The sequence below is a fragment of the Lutra lutra genome, chromosome 18, assembly GCF_902655055.1.
Source record: "Lutra lutra chromosome 18, mLutLut1.2, whole genome shotgun sequence".
NCBI classification, from domain to species: Eukaryota; Metazoa; Chordata; class Mammalia; order Carnivora; family Mustelidae; genus Lutra; species Lutra lutra.
Window position 1 is genome coordinate 12,287,688 of NC_062295.1, and position 16,341 is coordinate 12,304,028.

At 52.5% G+C, this 16,341-nt stretch overlaps 1 protein-coding gene across 4 annotated transcripts in view; it reads right to left on the reverse strand.

Moving 5' to 3' along the window:
* MYH11 (myosin heavy chain 11) overlaps positions 1 to 16,341 on the reverse strand; it is a 111,043-nt gene that overhangs the window by 22,517 nt on the left and 72,185 nt on the right. For all 4 annotated transcript variants that reach the window (XM_047714670.1, XM_047714669.1, XM_047714673.1 and 1 more), the window contains 13 exons: positions 14,882 to 15,000; positions 13,568 to 13,720; positions 12,525 to 12,698; positions 11,041 to 11,214; positions 9,427 to 9,541; positions 6,785 to 6,978; positions 5,342 to 5,463; positions 5,143 to 5,212; positions 4,813 to 4,973; positions 3,378 to 3,486; positions 1,913 to 2,044; positions 1,615 to 1,821; positions 610 to 747 (listed from right to left, as the gene is read on the reverse strand). In XM_047714670.1, the coding sequence (XP_047570626.1) occupies positions 610 to 747; positions 1,615 to 1,821; positions 1,913 to 2,044; positions 3,378 to 3,486; positions 4,813 to 4,973; positions 5,143 to 5,212; positions 5,342 to 5,463; positions 6,785 to 6,978; positions 9,427 to 9,541; positions 11,041 to 11,214; positions 12,525 to 12,698; positions 13,568 to 13,720; positions 14,882 to 15,000 (1,868 nt within the window). The remainder of the gene's footprint in view (positions 1 to 609; positions 748 to 1,614; positions 1,822 to 1,912; positions 2,045 to 3,377; positions 3,487 to 4,812; positions 4,974 to 5,142; positions 5,213 to 5,341; positions 5,464 to 6,784; positions 6,979 to 9,426; positions 9,542 to 11,040; positions 11,215 to 12,524; positions 12,699 to 13,567; positions 13,721 to 14,881; positions 15,001 to 16,341) is intronic.

The following is a 16,341-nucleotide window of genomic DNA, read 5'->3' on the forward strand; positions in this document are numbered from 1 at the left end:
TATTTTTATAATATGGTGAACACCTTCTTCAGAACCCTGACTATGAGGGTCACTAATGGTTAGGTATGAGCCCTACCAGGCCAGGGCCCCCCTCATCATGCATGCCTTGCACCCCAACACAGGGGCCCAGCTGACATCTAGCTCAAAGAACTCAAGGGAGTCTGAACTCAGTGGAGCTGCTTAGTGGTTCCTGATCTGGGTGACCTATTCATTCCAGGTGACATGGGGACTTTTCCAGTTTGGGCACTGAAAGTCTCACATCCCAGAAAGCCCTCAGTCCCAGGCAAACCACGCCTGCGGGTCACCCTATCACTGACCAGAAGTAGCCCATGAGAATGCGGGAAAAGCCCCCAAGTCTCAGGCACATGTGGCTGCCTTTGCACAACTCAGGGCACCCACTGGCATGGATTTTCTGAGACCTGATCCTTGGCAAGCCCTGGTCCTGGAGGGACCGCCAGGGACCCCATCCATGGGGTCTACCTGCCTCTAGATGGCAGCCAGGAGGCCGCCTTCCGCACCGTGCATTTGGCCTGAAAGGGGAAGCATCTGGAGTGCTTAGCCCCGGGGGAGCCTGCCTGGTTAGCGCAGATGTTGGTCCCACTCACTCACTTTTGACAGCTTATTGTTCTGATCGTCCATGACCAGAATATCATCCTCCAGTTTCTTGATCTTGGCCTCAGCCGTGACCTTCTCCAGCTGTAGCTTCTGCCTCGCGGCTTCCTCTTCCTCCAGCTGTTCTTCCAGGTCCTTTGCGGGAGAGGGAACGAAATCACAAACCTCACTCCCAACGGGGTCCCTCTCTCACAGCTTGGGGGCTGAGCCACACAGAGCCTGGGTCTCATGCCCCCCAGCCCCGGCTCTGCGGTCTCCTTTTACTGGAAATAAAAGGTTTGGGAAACCATTGGCTTCTTGAGCCTCAGTCTTCCCATCTGTCAAATGGGGATAGTAGATACTGTGTGGTTTCAAAATGTGTCCGCAAACCCTCCTACTCTTCCCTTCAAGAGTTTCAGGCTAATTCCTCTCCCCATCAGTGTGGGCTGGATTTAGGAGGAAGTAATTAGCTATAATGACCAAGGTCAGGCTATAAGAGGCATTGTGGCCTCCTCCCCGTTCCTTCTCTTGATTCGCCCTTCCTGGGGGAAGCCAGCGGCCATGTAGCCCTAAGGAGAAGCTCCCCACCCTTCCAGTGAGGAGATGAGGCCTCCGGACTCCAACCACGGGAGCTAGCCACGTGGATGTGGGTCCTCCAACCCTGGGCTCCCATCCCGACTGTACCCTCGGGCAGAATCTCACGCAGAACCTCCCAGCCGAGCCACTCTCAGATTCCAGACCCTGTGACCCGACAGCTTGTCCTTCCAAGCTGCTAAGTTCTGGGGCCTTTTGTCCTACAACAACAGCTAACTAATGTGAATGTCCCTCACACGGGGCTGTGAGGAGAAAAGGTGTTTGCACACAGAGGACAGAGCCGGAGAATGGGGCGGGCTCTCTGGGAGACCAGGTCGGCCGATCCCCTCCAAGCCTTAGTCCCCAGCGGGGACAGACATGACCACACCCCCCTCACAGGCCTGCAGGGAGGGTCAAACGATAAGGCAAGCAGCCCCTGCAGGGCCTTACCAGCATCTGCTGAGCCATCTTCTTCTTCTCGGCCTGCAGCTGCTGGCCCCGGTCTTCCTCCTCCTCCAGGCGGGCCTCCATCTCATGCAGGATCTCCTCCAGCTCCTGCTTCTTCGCTGCCAGCCGGACCCGCATCTCCTCGGCCTCAGCGTACAGCTCGGTCTCCGCCTGCAGTTGCTCCTGGAGCAGGTTCTTCTCCTCGGCCAGCTGCAGGCAGGGAGCAGGGGGGTGGCCAGTGAGCCCCTCAGGGGCACGGCTGCCCTCCCTCCGCAGCCCCTGCCGGGCTCTGGGCCGCTACCTGGGAGTGCTTCTGCTCCAGCTCCTTGAGCTCGCTCTCGGCCTTCTGCTGCCGCTCCTTGGTCTTCTGCAGCTCGTCCTCCTTGGCCTGCATCTCCTCCTCCTGCCGAGTCACCTGGAGCAGCGGCTTCACCTGCGCGCACACCGCCAGCCGTCACGGGCGTCCATGGCCCAAGGAAGCTAAAAGCTCTCAGGATACCTCTGATCAGCGGTTCTCAACCAGGGACCGGTTTATGCCATCCCGCACCCCTGAGGGGATGCCTGGGGGGAATTGCCCAGGACAGTTTGGGCTGTTCCAGTCCAGGTGTGGGATGCTACCAACACCTAGTGGGTACGGGCCGGGGCTGCCGCTGCAGATTCTAGAAAGCACAGGACAGCACCCCCCCACCCCGCAACGCAGGCTTTCCATCCAACACACCCATAGCACTGAAGTTCAGAAATCATCAACGAAAGCCACCGGAAAAAATGTGCACGGTGTAAAGGAGAAAGTCTCTCCTTCTCCCACTTCGTCCCTTCCCAGAGAGAGAATTACTGCTGACCAACTGGCTTATTTCATCCCAAGGAGGAAAGGGGGGAGGAATCTCCCACGTTCTGCCTTCCCGTCAAGGTGACCGTGCGCACCCTTGACGTTTTCCGCCAGTCCTTCTCCTACGTGTTTGAAAAACACACCCGAGACCACGCTGTCTGATTTTCTACGCCATGTCTGTTACTTAAAACTAAAAGATAATCATGGCCTCATGCTGCTGTCAGCTTTATGCCTTTGTTTTTTGCTAGCTGCCTTTTTTGTGCTATAGAAGCGGTGACAGAGGACATCCCTGTCTTTCTCCTGGCTTTAGGGGAAAAGCTCTCAGTTCTGTCCCCATTAAGGATGACATCAGCTGTGGGTTTTTCACAGTAGGGCTTGACTGTGCGGAGGGAAGGGCCCTCCACGCGGCTTTGGTTGAGCGTTTTCAGGTAGCCATCATTTTTAAGAGTTGCAAAGTATCCTACGGAGGGAGGAGTCTGTTGGGGGCTGGACAGTGACATTGTGCTACTATGAGATCCACCACGAATGCCCCCAAGTCCTGATCTTCAGAGAACGGTGCCTTGTGACAAGGCCAGTTGCCCTGATGACAGGGGGTAGGACTCCACTTGTAGAACATTCTCGAAACAGCAACATCACAGGAAGGGAGGACAGAGGAGCGGAGCTATGGTGGGGAAGTGGGTGCGGCCAGAGATGAGCAACGGAGGGATCCCCGTGCAAACACTTGGGATCCCAGTCAGGGTCATTGATAACCTACGAGCCGACCGAAGGAGAAGGGGGAAGCCTTCTCGGGCCAGGGAACTACACACAGGCGAGGTGTGACTCTGAACCCCCGAGCGCATGCGCACACGGGCCGTCAACCAAATGCGGCCCCACAGCGGGAGCATCTGGGGCGCAGAGCGGGGCGGAGGGTTCCGACAGGGGCGGGTTCCGCGGTACTCACTTTGGTGAACAGCCTCCACCACTGCCAGTTCCGCAGCTTGAGGTAGGCGGCGCAGTTCCTCTGAATCACCTTCATGGCCGTCAGCTGCTGCTGCCGCTTGGCAAAGGCCCTGGGGCAGGGGAAGTGAGTTCTGTGAGAACCCCCCGGGGAGACCGGGGGGGGGGGCGCCCAAGCCTTGTCTCCCCGGGGGTCGTGCGCACATCCCAAAAGCAAGACGCGCCTGTCCGGCATGTGATTCTGTGACTCCTGCAGGGGCATCACCCCTCCCCTCTGCTCTCCAGCTCGGATTCTTCAGGAAGCTCGAGCATCAGCACATGCATGTCGTCCGGGCGCAGACCAATTCAATGATCTGGAGGCCAGAGCCCTTCTCAGTGGGCAAGGAAAACCCCCAGCTCACCAAACGCCCTGGACTCAGAGCCGTGTTCCAAACAATGCCTAGGTAGTCAGTCTACACTCCACCATTCCTAAAGGGGGTCCTACACATCTCCAGCCGTGCGGTGTCTTTCCCAAAGTGAGTGACAGGCAGACCCACTGTTTCCTCCGGTGTGTCTTTGTGTCTTAGAAATCTCAAGTCTGACTCGGAATCAGGGCTCTTTGGGTTTCAGGGCTGGTGGGTTTGCAAAACCACCGCCAGGGGGAGCTCAATGGCTCCTCTTTCTCTGCGGGGCTGCCATCTTGGTACATGGGTCAACTTGAAGAATGACGCTGCTTGCGTTAGTGGAGGTGGGAGGGCGCATCAGAGAATTGAGTTATGAAATATAACCACTCAGGTCTGTCCCTGGACTGCAGACCTCCCAGTTCTGGCCTTCACCACCTTGGTTCTGGCCTTCACCCTCTTGGGTCCACTTAGTAATGAAGGGGCTTACTCTGCCCTGGGCAGAGAGCCACTCCGCCAGCCCCTGCAGTCCTCTGTGGGGTGTGACTTCCCTTGAGGACCCCCATCCCTCATGCAGACCCCAAGCCTCGCAAAACAGAAGGAGCATCCGATCTCCCTAGACCCTGCCTTCTGAATCCCTTTTGAACAGGGGGTTATGGGTATAGCCAAATCTTCTTCCCTCCCATCCCTACCATCTTCTCACACTTCTGAAATGACAACCTAGCCCTGTCCACTGACTCCTCACAACCCCATGGGCAGGAATAAGAATCCTCCTCCAGTGGAGAGATCTGAGCCTCATGTAGAGAGAGAGAGGGTAACTCGCCCAAGTTCACCAGCAAGTAAGCAGGGGAGGCAGGACGAGAGCCCTTAGAACGGGGGCGCTTCCCTACAATGGTAGGTTTCTGCCTCCACCAGAAGCAGCCCCAGGCGATCAGGATGCTTCCTAACTCAGGTGGCCTCTTAGAAAAGCAGGGAACCAGAGTATGAGGCTGCAGAGGCCCTAGAGGAGGGCGTGTTTCTGGGCCCTTTGCAGGAAGGCGACAGTGCTCGGGTCCTTACTTCCTGGCCAGGTAGCCGCGACACATGGCCTGGAAAGCCATGATGACATCAGTGATCTTCAAGTCCCGTTCCTCCTCCAGGTGTGCCAGGACCCCCGTCCGGAAGAAGATTTTGCTCTGCCCGATTCTGTACAAGTTGGGGTCAAGTTCCAGGGCTTTGATCTGCAGAAGAAAGGGGGACAGGTGCTCTCATTCTCAGCTGTGACGTGTCTGTGAGGTGTGTTTCAGGAAGGTCCCACCTCAACGAGCTCCTGGCAGTGTCCCCAGCAACTGGGGGGGGGGGGGCACTTTGCAGGCGGATCCCTGGGGAAGGGCTGGGGCTGGGACTCACCATGAGAATGCAGGCCTGCTTCCCGTCCATGAAACCTTTGGGAATGGCGTTAGCAGCCAGGATCTCATAGCTGGAGACACAGGAAAGAGGCCACTGATGAAACGCCTCTCGGCATCCTTCCAGCCCTCCACCTGGCCTGGCTCACCACCCCCCGCACTCCCTGCACCCCAGCCCCCTTCCCTGACCCCAGCAGGCTCACCGTTGGCGGAACTCCTGGAAGACGATCCTGTTGGGGAAGCCCTGGCGGCAGATGCGAATGCCTTCCAGCACCCCATTGCAGCGCAGCTGCTCCAGCACCAGAAAGGCGTCCAGCTTGCCAGACTGCAAGGGCAGAGAGGCAGAGTGGTGGACCAGGGGGCTGGGACTCCGGGAGCAGCAGGCCCCGAATCTCAGGCCTGGGTGACCCAGCGTCAGGCCACTGCGGCTGACAGAGGCACCAGCTGAGGTCCCAGCTGAGGTACCAGTGCCACCTCTCCTGGACTTGGTGGCACCAGCATCACCTGGCTAGAAGCCTCTCCTTCCCTCACTTCCTGTCGCTGGTGCTGCAGCAGCTACCTCCCAGATGGCTCCCAAAGGACATCCAGTCACCATCACCACTCCCTCCCTGCTTCCCGCCCCTGTCTTGCCTCCCTCTGCAACCTCTCATTCTGTTTCCCTAACATCAGTCTGATCGTGACATACCCCTGCTTTTAAAAGCCCACAATGGCCTCCTCTGGTCAACCCACAAGGAGTGCCACGACCCAGCTCCTGCCAAGGGATTCGGCCCCATCTCTCCCCAATTCCTGCCTCACACCATCACAGGTCAGCATGAAATGACCCAGTCGCTCCTAGACCTTTCGCTTCTCATCTCACATCTTTGCTTCTACTGGTCCCATTGCCTAAGATGCCTTCCCCACCCTGCCTTCCACTTCACCAAGCTGATGCCTACTCACTCCCAAGGCAGCGTTCTCTGAGCCCCAAGGCTGGAGTGGGAGCCCCGGCTGCATGGTGTTCTTGTAATTTACCATGTTGCATTGTGTGTATCGGCTTGTGCATCTCTTTCTCCCAGCAGGTCTCCCACGACATCAGCCCTACTGACATCTTGGGCTTAGTCTCTGCTTTCCCTCTGTGAGGGCTGCCCTGTGTGCCATAAGGCGTTTAGCAGCATTGCCAGCTTCTCTACACTGTATCTGAACAGCAGCTCCCTCCCTGTTATGACAGCCAACGAAGTCTGCAGATGTGGCCAGATGTCCCTGGGGGACACTGCCCCAGCTGAGCACCCCTGCACTAGATCACCGGAAGAAACCTGCAGGCAAGGATCCCGATTTATCCAGCACTCTATCCTCAGTCCCTGGCACAGGTGCAGCTCTACTGACTAGATTGCCTATATTGACTAGAATAATGAATGCATGAGCAATTCGATGCCCTGAACCAAAAGTCCAAGGCTCAAAGTCCCTTCTGTCTCCTTGCCTTCCTTTGCCTCCAGGATGGGGAGTGGGTACCCAATTCAGACAACCTTCCACCTGCATCAGACGGAGCCCGGGGGGTACGGAGGTTTTCCTCATTCCTCTCTACCCTGGTCTGCTTTCCCAAAGCTTCCTGATGATATCCCCAGGGAGTACATTTTGGCCCCCACCCCCAGGAGCCAGGCAGGTGGCCTCACCCTCTTCTCGTGGTTGGGGATGATACAGCGCACAAAGTTGGGTGTGGTGTTACGTAGGGTGGTCATCAGCTTCCCCAGCTGCTCTTTGTATAGCTGTCCCACTGTGCGGAACATGCCCTTCTTGGTCTTGGAGGCACTGGGCAGAGAGCTCTCCGTCATCTTGGCCATCTGGTCCAGGCCCACGATGCGGTCCACTGTGGGGCACATTAATGTTGGTGTCAGCCTCTGGCCCACCCAGGGGCCCTCCACCCCAGCAATAAGCCAGAGGACTAGGCCCAGAGAGTGGAGACTCCAAGTTATCTGCTCCATTTTGATGGGCACCATTCTCTCCTCTGTGGACCAACACCTTTCCTCTAGCAATAGGTAAGGGGAGGTGTGCAGAGGTCTGCTTTCCATGTATTGTCTATTTGGGAAATCTGAAAGCTCCTGAAGTGACAAAAAGAACAAATTCTCTCTTTTAGGTTATCACAGAGAGCTGGAAATAAATCCTGCTTTTGCCACTGTCTTGGCCTGGTGTCATTTTGTGCCTCAGTTTCTCCTACAAAATGGGAGTCAAACCAGCATCTACTTCCTAGGGCAGGAAGAAGCGAATAAAGTTTACCTCTCCTGCTTGCCTTCAGACCTTCATCTATCAAGAAATATTTATTGAGAGCCTACTATGCACCAGGCCCCACAAACAGCCATGAACAAAGACCCTGTGTCTCCACACATACTCCCAGCTCATATTCTATGGATATTCTATTGGAAAAAGACCAACAATGACAACGTATATAAGTATACAATAGTCCAAGTGGTGAGACATACCTAGAAATATAAAGCAGGGTAAAGGGGGAGAGAAAGAGTAATGGGGGTGATCTCTCTGATAAGCTGAGTGAGTGATTAGGTAGATTTTCAGAGAATCAATATTCTGGATACAAAGTATAGCAAACACTCCAAGGTAGGAATCTAGGACGTTAATAGGGACTCAACAAGGAATAGGTGGTGGTGTTATTGGTGGTGGCATCACAGCCACCAAGGTTCTTTTTCTTTCAGAACAGAATGAGAGACTCCCACCACCCCAGTGGATGCTGCCCATCCAAGCCAAAACCACTGGCATAACTATGAATTTCCCTCAAGGCACGGCTTTGGCTGCACCCCACAAATTTTGGTAAGTTGTGTCCCCCCCCCCTTTTTTTAGTTCAAAATATTTTAAAATTTCACTTGAGAAAATTAAATAACACACCTAGACACTTCTAATAAGACATGGGGGCCAAGACCCAAGTGCTATTTAGAAGTGTGTCATTTAACTTCCATGTATTTGGGGATTTTCCAGCTATCTTTCTCTTACTGATTTCTAGTTTAATCCCATGGTGGTCAAAGAGCAGACACTGTATGCTTTCTATTCTTTTAGATTCATTAAGGTGTGTTTTATGGACCAGAATGCGGTCTAGTTTGGTGGAAGTTCCATGGGAGCTTGAGAAGAATGTGCATTCTGCTGTTGGGGGATGAAGCAGTCTATAGACCGCAGTTCTATCCAGTTGGCTGATGACGGTTCAGCTCAACTCCACTGGCATTAGGATGCCCTATTTCTGCTCCTTGTACTCAGGCAGGTCATATGACTCCATGTCATAATGTCTTTGCTTGTCTCTGTCTTCTGTCAGACTCTGGGCTCCTTCAGGGAAGGGTCTTGCTGAAACAGTCACAGATCTCAGGGTGAGATGCCATTACCCCATCCCGTGGCCTGGGACATGGCGAGCACTTAGTAAATGTTGGCACAACAGAACCCCTCCTCCAGCACTTTCTACCATGCTTAAAACAAGGGTGTCCAGGCCTATAAGCCCAAGGCTGACAGGCCCTGTGCAAGGACAGAGTTTGCTGTGGGCATCAAGCTCCAGGAACAAAAGCAGAAAACCCCATCACCCCTAACAGTCATCATGGAAGCAGGCAAGTACTAAGCATGTACTGAGCGTGTACTGAGGCTTTACTATGGGACTGGCAGGTGTAAGCACTTCAACATGGATTTGTTTTTCTCTGGTTCTCAGAGGGAACCCAAGTGTGGTCCCCAGAACACCAGCCCCACCACCACCCCCTAGGAACTTGTTAGGAATGCAAATTCTCAGGCCCCACCTGGACCTGCTATATCAGAACTTTATCTGAGTTTCGACGAGCCCCCCAGCAAACCCTGATGCATACTCAAGCTAGAGCCCCAGGTCTAATTCTACCGTCACAATAATCCTAGGAGAGCTGGGGACTATGCTTCTCTTCCTGGTTTTACTAAGGAGGACACTTAAGCTTAATGATGTCAAGAGACTCAGCCACGATGACACAGCTAGTGCGTGGCCAAGAGGAGATCATAGTCGAGTCTTTCTAACTCCAGATGGGAAGTCGTCATGCCTCCTGCACTGTTTCCTCTGTTACTGCTTGTCCCTTAACTTAGAACTGTCTTCCTGGGCCCCAGGTGTGGGACTAAAGGGTCAGGGGTCACCACTCTGGAAGTGGCTGGATGCGTCAACAAGTTGTCACTAGCACCTACACACCCTGTCCTCTCCCCACCCCCACACAGGCCCACCCCTTCCTGGGAGCAGGTGTGCGAACCAGGGGCACCAGGAAGGAGGCAGAGCCCTCCGTACCCAGTCCCCCAGCTCCAGCCGGCCGACTCTTACCGTCCTTCCACAGGTCAGCCACGAACTTGTCCGAGGAGGCGTTGAGGAGGGAAGTCACGTTGTCATTCAGCGGGTCCATGTTCTTGGTCAGCCAGGCGCTGGCATTGTAGTCCACCTGCAAGCATCAATGCCCTGGTCAGGGGCGTCTGCCTCTGTGACTAACTAAGGCCAGGGCCCAGGGGCTCCTGTTTCCCTCTGGAGTCTTCTCAGGTCAGAGAGGATATGGCGTTAGCAGCCACCGTAATGGAAATCTTCAAACACCCATGATGAGTCCAGCAGATCAGTTCTTTAAAGGACCCTGTGACAATGGGGGCTTCGGCCAACAGCGCCCCCTGCTGACTCCATCCCTGCTTCTCTTAGTTTCTGGCAGCCTCCCCTCTGCAAAGCCCAGAAGGATGGTTAGAGTTCCAGCCCTGGAGAGCTTGGCAGATGGCAAAACCCCTCCCTTACCCCCAAGGGTCTCCTCTCATGAAGAGGGGCCTTGGCAACAATCCCATGACGTGTGAGGACCTCACGTCCCCTCTCTGATGAATGTAACTGCTGTACCTCGGAGATTCTGATACACCGATATACAGAAAAGGGATCGATAAAGCTTTTCCAGTTCCTGACTTGAACACGGACAATGGCCGAACCCTTCGTTTTATGATTGTGATGCTGAAATGGGAACAACCTGTAAAATAGCTCTGGGGGGTTATTATGGGATGGGGGTTGCCACGGTGATCGCCAGGCCTGATCAGAGAGGGGACAGAAAAGAGCCACTTGGAAAGCGGGAAAGAGGAAAGCGTTCTTTTGTGTGCTTACAGGAACGCACACTCCCTTGAGTTTGGGTAGGAGTTGGCAAACTTTTTTTTGGTAAAGGGCCCAGATAGTAAATGCTTTTAGCGCTACAGGGCATGACATCTCTGTCACTGTGGGTCACAAGCAGCCAAAGACATTATGTAAACATGGGAGCTGTGAGCCCACAGAACTTCATTTACAGAAACAGGCTGTGGGTGAGATGCGGCATGTGGCCGTGGTTTGCCAATGGCTGGTTCAGGGCCTTGCCTGTTTGCATGAGGTGGGGTGGGGGAGGGGAGGGCACTGGAGAGACAAGAAAATACTCAGATTCTGCAGGGACAGGCCAAGCTGTGTTTTTTTCCACGTTATCCAGGACCCTCGGGAGCCTCGGGGAAGCTCCCGGGTAATTACAGCTCTCATGTGATGACCATCATTACCAAGGAGGAGGAGGACAAGGAGAAGGAGGGAGACCTCCATCACATATTTTCCTGGACAGCAGAAGCTGGCTGTGGTAAGCTCCAGGCTGTGGTAAGGGAGAGGTCTGTTGGGCCCAAAAGTGTGTTTATCAGTCCTCCCATCCCGCCCTTCCTCTTGGGTTTAAATAGTAGCAGGAAAGAGTCAGTGTCTATACGAGAAGGGATTGCCTGGTCACCCTGGTAGGAATACGTTGTAGAGATTAGAATATATCTGTATAAATATCTCCCTTATAGACAGATAGAAAGACTTGCTTGGATTTGATTTACACCTTTGGGCTCTGCCATTCCTAAATTACTCCTGCTCTGAGCACCGCGCCTGGTCCCCAGGGACGGAGAGAGCCCTGGGGCCCGCGGCTGGTACCTTCCCGGCATAGTGGATGATGGAGAACTCCGTTTTGTCCTTGAGCTGCTTGGGTTTCTGAAACTTGGGGTGGTTGCCCTGCTCCGTGCATAGCTTCTCCACGAAGGACTTGTCCGTGGCCTTGGGGAACCAGCACTCCTCGTCCAGCAGGGCCAGCACGCCAGGAGGGTTGTTCTGTGGGAAACAAGGCAGGCAGGATCCCAGCTAGCATGCCCGCGCCTCGGGCTTGCCAGAAAGAGTTGGCCACCGAAACACGCCATGTCACCTCTTCTGCCTACATACAAAGATGGATTTATGCCTTCCACTCCCACAGATCTATCCTCAAATTACCCTGTGTCCAGTGGACCCACACTGGGGAGGGACAGGGGGGCACCGGCAGAACGTGTTTGCTGCTGCCCTCTAGTGGGCAGAACATACTGAACAGCCCACCTGAACTTGTTGCTCTACATGTAATTTGCTTTACATGTAATTTACATGTAAATTCATCTCAGGGTTCCTTTGGACAAAGCCCTTCTCTGTGGCCCGGACAGGCTAAGCCAAGGTGCCAGGAACACGGCCAAACTTACACACTTGCCACTTACTCTGCTCAAATGGTCTTCACTTTTTAGACTCAGATCAGGGAAGCATATTTCTTTTCTTTTCTTTTCTTTTCTTTCTTTTTTTTTTTTTTAATGTAAGCTCTACACCCCACAAGGGGCTTGAACTCAGGACCCTAAGATCAAGAGTCACATGCTCTTCTGAATGACCTGGCCAGGCACTCTGAGTGTTTCTTCACTGCTCTATCCAAAGCCAGCCTCCCTGAATCATTCCCCACATAGGCCCTATCAGAGCTTTTAGTGGATTTGTCTGGCTTCATGTCTGCTCCTTCTGGAGGCCAGGGACTAGGTCCATCTGGTCCATGGTTACATTCCCAGCCCCTGAAGAGGGGGCCTGGCACAGAGCAGGTGCTTAGTACACAGTCTTTCAACGATTGTTGCTTGTGTGCCTACTGTGGGCGTGGTTCTAGGAGTTAGGGGTACATGAGCAAACAGAACAAAGACCCTTGCCTTTGGGGATGAATGATTGAGACAGGAGAAGAGAGGGGAGGGGAGAGAAGGGAATGGAGGGAAAGGAAAGAAAGGGAAGGGTGAGGAGGGAAGGGAAGGGAAGAGAGGGGAGGGAGGGGAAAGAATGCTAGAGAAGGGAGAGGAGGGAAGGGAGGGGAGGGAATGGAGGGGAAGGAAAGGAAAGGAGGGGAAGGAATGGAGGGGAGAGGAGGGAAGGGGAGGGCAAGGGAAGGAGGTGAGAGGAGGGGTGGGAAAGAGAAATTAAAAAAAAAAAAAGAAAGTACCTTTGAGAATCAAATGTGGGCTAAGGGACAGTGTGATTGAGTTCACAAGGACTCGGTGGCGGGGGAAGCCGTGCACCCGTGGGGCGAGGGCAGGGTCCACGTGCCACAGCCGAACGAGGCCACACACGCATGCGAGTGTGATGTGGGCCCTCACCGGCCGCTCGATGAGCTCAATGCAGGGCTGCAGGTCGAGCCCAAAGTCGATGAAGTTCCACTCGATGCCCTCACGCTGGTACTCTTCCTGCTCCAGGATGAACATGGTGTGGTTGAACAGCTGCTGCAGCTTCTCGTTGGTGTAGTTGATGCACAGTTGCTCGAACGAGTTCACCTGAGTGCGCGACAGCGGGGAGGCCCGGTGAGCGTCTTGGTCAGAGGACATGGCACCCAGGGAAGCTCAGACCCGAGAGAGCCTGTGCACCAGAGTCCAGAGCAGGCTGAGTCCCAGCAAAGGCCGCCTAGAGTTCACGGGACTGGCTCTTCTCACGCCATGGGGCCCCACACATGCTGTTTTGAGGATGCTTATCTCCTTTAGCTGTGCAGTGATTTATGGATAGAACAACTACGCAGGGTCCTTCATCACCCCCCACTGCGCAGATGGGGACGATGAAACTCAGAAAGGGAGTGATTCTCTCATAGATATGTTTCAGACTATCTGTCCATCTCCAGACCTTCCCTTTCACTGAGATAGTCCCTCCAGTCTGTGGGTGTGGGATCTAGTAGCCATATCCCCATTACAAGAAGTACAGCAAGACCCTGAAAACAGGGCTTGGCCCAACTCAGAGGAGTGAGGGAGTGAGACTCAACTGGAAGATTTTGCTTACAATTGTTGGGAGCAGTTGCGTCTGGTCAGAATTTCTGGGGTTGCCAAAAGGCAATCTAGAGCTGTGGCAGCCATTTTGGCACCATGAGGGGAAAACCAGCTTGAGAACAGAACCAATGTAGATGTGGAAAAGAGAGAGAGAGAGGGAGAGAGGTGGAAGAGATCAGGTCTTGCCTGTTGGACCCAGCTGTAGCTCTGGCCTTCTCAGTTTCACAAACCAGTACATTTCTTACACCCTCAAGGGTGTAACCTTAGCTAGACAGCCTCCCAGTCTAAGTAGTTATCTGTCTGCCCTTCTCTGAAATAATGGCTTCTCCAAAGGAGACTTCATTCCAAAGAGTCAAGACCATGGCTGTCAGGATCCCACCAAGCTGTACCTCAAAGATCTCAAATCCAGCAATGTCCAGGATCCCCAGGAATGAAGCCCCTTGCCGGTGGGTCTTGTCTAGGGCTTTATTCACGCGGGTGAGTATCCAGCGGAAAAGACGTTCATAGGTGGCCTTGGCCAGAGCCTCTATGGCAAAGTCTGCCTGTGGAGACAAGTGAAGGAACATGGTCATCTCCAGCGGGCCACATTTTCAGATAAGCCTGGTGAGCAGCTCAGACTTTTATTCCCCTCCTACCTATAATCAGTCCTTTAAAAATAAACAAAAAAGGAAATTACACCATCTCTAAACCCAGTAGAAAAGTGGCAGTAAGGAATTGAGTGGTCAGACCTAAGGAATGACTGTGTGCATAATTAAATACTTCCTATCAGGGGAGCTGGAACTGAGGAGAGCCTGTTGCATCAGAGGGACCATTTAGAAGTGGTCAGTGCTGCCTCTAGAAAGGGTACACAGTCATTTTCAAAAACATATCTTTTAGGTCTGACCTTGAATGTACAACTAAGAGATCAAGATGAGATCGTGAGTATGGTACTGTGCTGTTCTTGTTCAGTACTGGATCTTCACAACCTGATATGGGACTTTGAATATTCTAGTATTGGATGGATGAGGAATAAAGAAATGGACAGATGGATGAAAAGATGAATAGATGATACATGGATGACTGAATGGATGGATGAACGTATGGATGGTTGGATGGATGGACACTTCCCACTGTGGGATCATCAACAGTATAAAGTCTAACAAAGGCAGAAGTCAGCGAAAATAAGTTAGGATGGATGGATGGATGAATGGACGGATAGATGGATGGATGAACGGATGGATGGATGGATGGACAGATGGATGGACGGATGGACGGATGGATGGATGGATAGATGAACGGATGGATGGATGGATGGACGGATGGATGAACGGATGGATGGATGAACGATAGATGGTTGGATGGACAGATGGATGAACGGACGGACGGATGGATGGATGGATGAATGGATGGATGGATGGATTGTTCAATGAATGGATGGATGGATGCATGAATGGATAGACGGATGGATGAATGGATGGATGGGTGGATGGATGGATGGATGGACAGATGGATGGACGGATGGATGGATGAACGGATGGACAGATGGATTGATGGATGGATGGATGGATAAATAGATGCGTGGAAGGATGGATGGATGGATGGATGAACAGATGGACAGATGGATGGATGAACGGGTGGATGGAAGGATGGATGATTCTGCAGCAATAAATGGCAAGCACAGAAATCATTTCACATGCAAAAATCAACAACAAGTGTATCATTACCTGTTCTTTTGTCTGAGCTTTCTGTACTACATCCCGCCCAACTTTGATACGTGGAGTCAGGATGGACCTGGTGAAATCTGTCACATTAATTCCCATGAGGTGACAAACCTTCTGAGCAGCTGGATGGAGGAAAAAAGCATATTAAGAATATCACAAAAGAGAAGGCTTAGGAAGGGAGGCCCATCACATGGGATATTTATGATCTATGTGTACATCAGATATTTTTCGAGAAATGGAGTATGACGGTAGTGATAGCATGAAAGAGTCCTGAAAACTGTTGTCGTTGGTGACCTCATCCCCAGTGTTTTGCTAAGAGGTGGGATGGAAGTATGCCCCAAGGAGGGGCTTAGGGTCAGAGAGTTTTAAGTCCAAGCCCTTGCCCCTTTCCCACTTCCTAACCACATGATTTTAGAAAAACCATTTCAGTTCCTAGAGTCTTACTCTTTTCAGCTTGTAAAAAGAATGGGCCACCTGGTACCTTGTTGGGTTTTCAACGCACTTAAATGAGGTAAGGCACGTCAAATGCCCAGCATTTGGCCAGCTACCAATAAAGATGTGTCCCATTGGGCCAAGATGTATGTCGCATCATTATTTGTGGTGGAAAAATACTGGAAAAAACCTTAAATGTCCACTAATATGGAAATGAACAAATATATCATGGTATTTTCACAAGATGAGTTCCCACCAGCAGGTAAAGGAACAACTCTCATTTTCTCTCTCTCTAGACTAGCCAATGTCTCTCAACTGGGGATGATTTTGCTCCCACAGGACATTTGGCAATAATCAGAGACATTTTTGGTTGTCGCACTAGGGGGCACTATTGCTGAGGCTGGAGGAGGAGAATAGAAACCCCTCTGGGAGGCCAAGGGGACGTCCCTGTCAGCTACTCGGTTTCATTTGAAAGACAAAATAGTATTAGAATATATTCACAAATGTCCATTCTGGATGGGGGACTCTTGTTATATTATTGCATATCTGCATTTTAAACCTTTTCCTTAAAAGAAAATAATAATAGTCCACCATGACACTTCCTCCGCATGACGGCTAGTGGTGCCTGATGGCTTGCACGTGTGTGACAGTAGATACACAGTGTGATTTTAGGATTTTGTCCCGTCTCTTTGAACTGGGGCTTTTGGTTTGTCGTTCCCTGAAGTTTTCTGCTCGGTGAGAGAAGTCTTTTCACTTGCCGTATTTTGGAGTGTACCCCATGAGAAACACGACAGGTGCAACGAAGGGGAAGTTCCAGGAGCTTCGGAAAGCAACACAATATACAGCCCACGCCGGTGGCACACTGACAACAGGTGGACAAGCCAGGGCTTAAATCACCCTTTTGGCTCAGGCCCCCACAAGCAAGGGGGTAACCATGCAACCTTTCCATAATACAAAACACTGCTTATTTGCAGGTAAGGCTGTCAATTTTAGAAAAAAAAAAAAAAATATAGGATGCTTAGTTGAACCGG